We start from the raw sequence: 8,902 nt of genomic DNA on the forward strand, positions 1-8,902 counted from the left end.
GCATTGCTTTGATAGCATGAATGGATGCATTAAAAGTTTAGTATGTTAAGCTTGATTATTGACAAGACGGTTCTGATCTTGTTGCATGACACATAAGACACTTTCTTTTATAGTACTCATTTTTAACATTTTTTACTGTCTTTATAGCTGCACTAGTTTGGCAAATTGTAAAAATTTCCCTTTGGAGAAATGTTAGGAACATCACTTTCTAAAGAGAACAAAAGCATGGGTGAGAAGCAACATTACAAAACATATGTTTTTTCACAATTCTGCTTTTTATATGTTGAAGTGCTAATTCGGTCATTTATCATTATTGAGTTGCTTAGAAGGAGGGATGCAATCGATCTTTCTTGATCAGGAAACCAACTTGAACTTTTGAATGGAAGGGAACAAATGGCATGTTGATTAATGTCAAACATTGAGGAATCCCAACTTTGGAATGGCACAACATTGTTTATGTAAGCCCCCATCATTGTAAGTCAGGTTTATACTAATTTTATATTATTTCAGAATAAAGTTTTAATTTAATTTAATTATAATTTTAAGCTAGTAAAATATCAAGTACCCTAGAAGAATGAGACCTTTAAATTATGGTCCAATTAAATGTTTAAAAATTATTATTATTTTTAATAATATTGAAATATAAATATTTGTTTTTCAAAGTTAAACATTATAAATTACATTGGTCAATAAATCAATAAACAAAAAAAAATACTCTAATCTTATCTCAGTAAAAACTAATAATAATTATTTGTTTTTCAAAATTAAACATTGCATAATTACATTGTTCAATAAGTCAATAAGCTTTTTATATTGTAAAGTCACTTTTTATATTGCAAAGTCTTACCTCAGTAAAAACTAATAATAATCCAATTACTATAAGAAAATAGATCCTTATATCATAAACAAATTATCTTTATACTAATTCAATATTTAACTTCACCATAATATTATATAGAAACTTAACATATGTTCTTTCTCAATAAAGAAAGAAAAAATTACTTGTTCTATATGGAAACTCATTTAGAATTGAAGTCACAGAGGCTTAGAAACAAAAATAGGATATTGCCTAAAACAACCTGCATATCTTGACAATTGTGAGTTATATAATCCGTGGTATTATCTTGTTCTAAGAAGACAGAAGGCTCGGAAAAAAAATGGGATATTGCCTTAAACAACCTGCATATCTCGACTTATTACGAGTTATATAATCCGTGGTATTATCTTGTTTTAAGAAGACAGAAGGTGCACTGGAGCAACAATATCATATAATGGATTGAAAATAGAATGTGTTGTAATCAGATCGAATAACGGATTGAAAATATCAAAATTAGTAGACTGAAAGTAGATTCTGTATCCAGTAACAAATTTGGCATCAAAATAGTAAGGATGCTAGATTAAGCGACATAAAAAAATTGGCAGAAAACAGATAGAAAATATCATTGAAAATAAATATTGTGCACAGGAGCTCCACAATATTTCAGAACTATGAATAATGGATAACTTTGTGTGATCATGCCTCGCATGCATAAAAGGCAAAGAAATAAGTTATTTAACCTGAATTTTAAAACCCTCCAACTCAGTATACTCTCATAATATAGAGGATCCTTTATTTTTTAAAAGCAAAGGAATATCAATGCATGTATGGTATCTGCAACTTTGAATAAAAGGCATGGTTTGATCACTGAAAATACCTTGTGTTCTTCAAAATATTATTCATACAGTTTTTGTCTCCATGGACAAAAATAGTGCTTTCAACAAGTCAGCCAACCAGCTACCCTTGCAAAGGACAAAGGAGGTCAGCCAACAAGCTACCCTTGCAAAGGACAGAGGAGGTTCAAACATATCTAGAAAGAGCAGATCTAATTTTCTCAACCAATCTCTCATGCAATCCAAATTGACATGATTTGCCAAGAATACAAGGCTCCCAAGGAATCAATCATGCATCTTGTTGGACTTATTTATATACGAGATCTTTATTACACAACACCTTACATGTACTATTTTCCACAATAATAAATTGAAAATTTTAAGTAGGGAGTCCAGATGGCTTTACAAATATGGCACTGTTTAGGCCTGACACCTGGTTAAATTAAAATATATACCCTTTAACGAGGAATATGAACGGCACACAGATAAGGCACACAGCAGCAATGGTGGGGACAACAACTCCTGTGGCATTATTGAAGCCGTGGCATAAAAGCGAATATTTTGAAACAAAACCTGAGCCCCATTCTAAATTGATCTTTAGACTTGTGTTGTAGCGAGTTTGTGCTTGTTGCTGTTCAAGGGTTCATTAATAAACTTATGTTTAACTTGCCATGGCTATGTTGAGCTCATAATGATGCCATTGACTATAGTAAGATTGTTGGTTGTGTCATGATTAATGTATTTAAGTATGCTAAGTGAAAGGCTACCTGAGCTAAGATGGCAATTGTTGCCTTGATGACCAGGAAGAGGTTTTATACTGTGATGTGTATTGCTCTATCCAAGAATCTTTTTCACTAAAGCCTGCTACTGCCAGTTTTGTTAAAACAGGAAGGGTATATGGAAGAATCATTTATAGCAGGAGTGCTAACAGGAATGTGGTGATACAAGTTAAATTGTCTAAGAGGATTTGAAATCTTTTGCATCCCTGTTGATGAAAATTGTTTCACCATTGATTGCCTTTAGCTTCAAGGATTATATCAGAGGACACGCAGATAACATTTGTGGATTATATCTTCTACTTGCTGCATGTTGTAATCTATGTACTGAAGGAATTTTTCATAAGCTAATGGTTCATCTGAGGATCTAAATGTGTAGATTACAGAGGGCTTGTTTAGGCCTGCCTCTGAGGGAAGTCTGAGGATCTCTTATGATACTTGGAGAAAAGACCTACAATTGACACAGTCAAACTCTTGTTCACTATCTATGCAACAAATTCCACGTGATCAATGAGAGGTTTGAAATGATATGATGGCATCCAATATTGACTACAGCAGGATAAATTTGCACATGTCAAGTCTGATGAAATTTTGGGCTTCGGGTTTGTAAGCCCTAGAAGATCTGAAGCAAATCTTGAGTTAATTATAAATTATGTGGCATTATTGAAGCCGTGGCATAAAATTGAATATTTTGAACCAAAACCTGAACCCCATTCTAAATTGATCTTTAGACTTTTGTTGTAGCGAGTTTGTGCTCATTGCTATTCAAGGGTTCATTATCAAACTCATGTTTAACTTGCCATGGCTATGTTGAGCTCATAATGATGCCATTGACTATAGTAAGATTGTTGGTTGTGTCACGATTAAGGCACTTAAGTATCCTGAGTGAAAAAACCTTGTGTTCTTTAAAATATTATTCATACAGTTTTTGTCTCCATGGACAAAAATAGTGCTTTCAACAAGTCAGCCAACCAGCTACCCTTGCAAAGGACAGAGGAGGTTCAAACATATCCAGAAAGAGCAAATCTAATTTTCTCAACCAATCTCTCATGCAGTCCAAATTGACATGATTGTCCAAGAAGACAAGGCTCCCAAGAGAGCCTTTGAGGTATTCCAAGAGAGCCTTTGAGGTATTCCATTTTCTGAGAGGAATATATTGACAATTGGAAATAGCCAGAAAGAAAAAGCTAAAAATCTCAACAGATTGTGGTAGTAGAAAAATCTAGTAAATTGAGGTTGCCTATCCCAAATTAGTTAGCATTCTGAAGGAGCCCCTTGTCTCAACAGTAGGCTTGAGAGAGATTTTCCTTAACAAAGTTATCCTTAGCAGAGTTTTGAAGTTGAGAGAGATTGTCCTTAACAAAGTTATCCTTAGTAGAGTTTTGAGCTGATCTTTAGAGGGGGGGGATTGTATAGCTGGAAAACCAATCCGAGATGCTCTAAGAGAGATTGTCATTAACAAATTTATCCTTGGCAGAGTTTTATGCTGATCTTTAGAGAGGGGATTGTATAGCTGTAAAACCAATCCAGGATGCTCTAAGAAAGGCTTATCTAATCATTGTTTTACACAAATTCTGCACAAAAAGAAAGATGACCGAGAAAGCAATCATACTCACTTAATTGATCAACCACTAAGTTAGTAGGAGACACCACTTCATTGAAAACACCACTCTGTTATCCATATCATTGGGTTAGTAAGAAACACCACTTCATTATAACTAAACTTTAAACTGTATCCGACCAATCCTCACAACCATTGTGTGACCAACTCTCACAACCAATGTGGATCAAAAAGATTTATGCAACTACAATACAACACAACATGAATGGAATCATACTCACACGGCCGCAACGCCAAACAGCCAACAGAAAGCTTTGGTTGAGAGCGCAACTGAGCATTCAGTGGAGAGCGCACCGCCACAGCTGCTTCTTGGTATACTGTGAATGAACTTATACACTTCCGATCTCAACAAACCCGAGTTCATGAATGATGAGGAAGTGGATCTGTCGATAAAACCCCCCATTGCTTCTTAATTCCACATTGCCCACACATCATTTCAATTCAAGCAGCTCAAAATGAATTAAATTTGTTCAAGCAGCCCAGCATGGAAGAATCTTAAGGAAAAAACAAGAAAGCATGAATAAGTGAGTTTTATATGATAGAAAATTAAAAACCTGAGAGAGGTAGGAGGGGTTGTAAAACGAGCATTATTGATCATCTTTTGCTGCTGCTTTGGAGTCCTAATGGGATTAAGGGCAGAATTAACCTTGCAGAGCGAAGGCCCCAGTCACATACAAAAAGTGAAAGTTCAACACATTATAAATTAATATTATCAATGTAAAAAATAAAGGTATGAAAAACCCACGTATGTGTTCCTATAAAGACAAAATGGATTAAGTTAATGAGAAAACAAGCTTTTACAAAATTGTTTCATGTTTCTGATGCATGCCTGAAAGGAAGAGAGAAAAAATGCAAAACAGTTCAACACTCAAATTACAAAATAATTATACCACTTACTTGTCCTAGATCACCCATAAGTTTCAAATGCCTGGGTGAATCCTCCGAACCTCTAAAGGGAACCAGAACTTGAGAACCCGTCTTAGCTGCACATTGATAAAAACAGTGAACAACAGTGCCTAAAGCCAAAGTATTTGTCTAATGCAAAAAAAAACAAAAAACACAAACTGTGTACAAACAGAGACATTATTGACACTACAACAAATGATGCGATATACCAAGTTGCTGCACAACATATCGACCGAGGAAGCCCGTGGCTCCAAAGACGGTTGCAATGATACCGCTGACACAATGAATCACAGATGATCATTAGTTAGGGTATCTACTTCAAGATCTCCCCGATCACTGAAATTGTTTTTATTACAAAGGAAATCCAACTGCCATTTCCATGCCTGGTTTTCACTGTTTGACCATCAGCATATATTGAATTGATGTCTCCATATCATAGACGCTCTATGGTTACAACCTAGTGGGGTTAGACGAAAACCTGACAGATGATCTCCCTCCGGTTCCCTTGCGAATAAGGTGCCCAATGCCCAGATTCATATCGCCATTTTCGTCTCTCCGACTTCCGGTGATATGAAGCCATTTTCGTCTCTCCGACTTCCGGTGATATGAACCCCGGCTATGGCAGAAATCGACCGCGCTAATCAACGGCTCAACCTCTCTCCATCGTCTAACATATAATCTGACGGTATTTGAGGGTGACAGATAGACAATAAGGGGAGTTCATTTCAGAGGGGAACGCCTTACGGCGTAAAAATTATCAATTTAATTATTCAAAATTAGTCAACAAGAAAAAAAAAAATAATTGTTATAGATTACAAAAGTCTTAAATTTAACTTATTATATTATTTCAAAATTCTAATTCCATGGTTTATAAACATAAATTTATTCTAATTTAGAATCTATGGTTCAAAAGATCTCAGACTTCAAAATAATTAATCTTCAACCATTCTTTGAACAACTTTGACTGGGAGGATCTCAAACTTCAAATATTTAATCTGTACTCTTCTTTGAATAACGGATCTCAGACTTCAAAATAATTAATCTTTAACCATTCTTTGAACAACTTTGGCTGGGAGGATCTCAGACTTCAAAATATTTAATCTATAACCCTTCTTTGAATAACTTTGGCTGGGAGTTCAGACTGGGAAAAAAATTCCCACCCTTCATTAAGGGCTCAGTTTAATAGTTAAAATATTTTTTCTTCGAAATCTCGTTACAATTTCAAGTCATATAGTAATTTTTTATTAATATTTTTGAATGCTTAAAGAAATTCAGTAGAGTATTATTTTGCGTTAAATAACTTAAACTAAATTTTTTGAAAATGCATAAATTTTTGGTTAAATTTGATCAAAAACTGAAAAAAAAAAAAAAAAAAAAAAAAAAGAGAAAGAGACTAGTGATTAAACAATTTAAACTAAGTGCATAAATTTTCAGTTAAGATTGCCTTTAAAAACCATTTCATCTGGACTAATCTTTTGGTTAAATAAGTAATTGCCCACTGAAGTGTAAAAAAATCTGAGAAACAACTGAAAAAAGCCTGGCCCTATAATAATTTGAATGGAAACAAAATTTCTTACCATTGGGTGCCAATTGTACAGATGAAATGATGGTTACTGTGCCTGCCAGAGTCTTGGGCAATGAAGAGAACTGCACTCCCGCAGTGGCAGATGCCACAAAACAGGAAATCACCACTATATACCGAAGTACGAATTCTCTGGCAAATACCATTTCTGCACAAAAGAAATCCATCAGTTTATAATTTCTCTCTAAACTTTTCTGCATAAAAGTAACCCACCAGTTTATAATTTCTCTCTAAACCTAAAACAAATTAGAATTGTATGTTTGCTTACCCAAATGCAGGACCAAATTAGAATGGAGACCAATTGCAGTTCTTCGAAATCAGACTTCAAAATAATTAATCTTTAACCATTCTTTGAACAACTTTGGCTGGGAGGATCTCAGACTTCAAAATATTTAATCTATAACCCTTCTTTGAATAACTTTGGCTGGGAGTTCAGACTGGGAAAAAAATTCCCACCCTTCATTAAGGGCTCAGTTTAATAGTTAAAATATTTTTTCTTCGAAATCTCGTTACAATTTCAAGTCATATAGTCATTTTTTATTAATATTTTTGAATGCTTAAAGAAATTCAGAACATCAAAAAAGTTTAGAGTATTATTCTGCGTTAAATAACTTAAACTAAAATTTTTGAAAATGCATAAATTTTTGGTTAAATTTGATCAAAAACTGAAAAAAAAAAAAAAAAAAAAAAAAAAAAAAGAGAGAAAGAGACTAGTGATTAAACAATTTAAACTAAGTGCATAAATTTTCAGTTAAGATTGCCTTTAAAAACCATTTCATCTGGACTAATCTTTTGGTTAAATAAGTAATTGCCCACTGAAGTGTAAAAAAATCTGAGAAACAACTGAAAAAAGCCTGGCCCTATAATAATTTGAATGGAAACAAAATTTCTTACCATTGGGTGCCAATTGTGCAGATGAAATGATGGTTACTGTGACTGCCAGAGTCCTGGGCAATGAAGAGAACTGCACTCCCGCAGTGGCAGATGCCACCAAACAGGAAATCACCACTATATACCGAAGTACGAATTCTCTGGCAAATACCATTTCTGCACAAAAGAAATCCATCAGTTTATAATTTCTCTCTAAACTTTTCTGCATAAAAGTAACCCACCAGTTTATAATTTCTCTCTAAACCTAAAACAAATTAGAATTGTATGTTTGCTTACCCAAATGCAGGACCAAATTAGAATGGAGACCAATTGCAGAAAACGCAGAAACCCCAAGTTATCACCAGCGGCCCCAAAACCCAATAATTAGAAAAGTGGATACATATGAAGAGAAACCCTTTCAAGAAGAGCTAATCGCATCAGCTAAGAGAGAGCGCAAGGTGAAGAAGTTGCAGAAGTTCTGGGATTTCATTCCATTCGGCCCTGCGAGATTCTGTTGCGCAAATGACTTACGAATTGTAAAGAGTGGTGGGTTTTATGCACAACCAAAGGCTGCCTGGGCCCTGGATTTTCGTCTCTCCGACTTCCGGTGATATGAAGCCATTTTCGTCTGTCCGACTTCCGGTGATATGAACCCCGGCTATCGCAGAAATCGACCGCGCTAATCAACGGCTCAACCTCTCTCCATCGTCTAACATATAATCTGACGGTATTTGAGGGTGACAGATAGACAATGAGGGGAGTTCATTTCAGAGGGGAACGCCTTACGGCGTAATTATTAATTAATATTAATATTTTTATTTTTATTGTAAATTAAATTTAATAGGGTTATATATATATATATATATATATATATATATATATATATATATATATATATATATATATATATATATATATATATATATTAATTCATTAATTTATTATTAATAATTAATTAATAATATTAATAAATAACAAAATTGTATTATTATTAGTTAATATATTTTTACTATATAAATTTAGTTAATTAAATAAATATTTATTAATATAAATATTGTTGATTAAATATTAATAAATATAAATATTGTGAATAGATAATAGTTATAATTAACTAAATAATTATAATTTATTAATATTATTTTATAAATATACATATTTATTAATACAAATATTGTTTTTTAATAATTTATATTAATCATTTTTAATTAATTAAACAGAAGGATTTATATTTAATTCAAAGACTAATATTAAAAATATTATGAATAATACTTATCCTATGAATATGAACTCTTAGATTAGTAAGCCCGAGGGATTGATATTATACACCCAAGGGATTTATACTAAAAACCAAAAGTATTATAAACCCAAGGGATTAATATAATAAACCCAAAGTATATAAACCCTAAGATAAATATTATAAACCCAAAGGATTAATACTAAAAACCCTAAGGGATTATAAACCGAAAGGAATAATATTAAACCCAAGGGATAAATATT

General features: G+C 33.1%; 1 protein-coding gene across 1 annotated transcript; it reads right to left on the bottom strand.

Moving 5' to 3' along the window:
- Positions 1 to 4,507: 4,507 nt before the first annotated feature.
- On the bottom strand, positions 4,508 to 8,125 carry LOC149201324 (NADH dehydrogenase [ubiquinone] 1 alpha subcomplex subunit 9, mitochondrial-like). Its single transcript, XM_089401252.1, has 6 exons — positions 7,703 to 8,125; positions 7,430 to 7,582; positions 5,432 to 5,632; positions 5,163 to 5,227; positions 4,945 to 5,030; positions 4,508 to 4,693 (listed from the first exon to the last, which is right to left on the bottom strand). Exons 3-6 carry the CDS (start codon positions 5,488 to 5,490, stop codon positions 4,508 to 4,510), a joined length of 396 nt encoding a protein of 131 aa, XP_089257378.1. The 5' UTR covers positions 5,491 to 5,632; positions 7,430 to 7,582; positions 7,703 to 8,125.
- Between the last annotated feature and the right edge of the window lie 777 nt (positions 8,126 to 8,902).

The sequence above is a fragment of the Pinus tabuliformis genome, chromosome 2_1 (genome assembly GCF_031772625.1).
Source record: "Pinus tabuliformis cultivar Carrire ecotype Pingquan chromosome 2_1, CPIR1, whole genome shotgun sequence".
In the NCBI taxonomy this organism is placed as follows: domain Eukaryota; kingdom Viridiplantae; phylum Streptophyta; class Pinopsida; order Pinales; family Pinaceae; genus Pinus; species Pinus tabuliformis.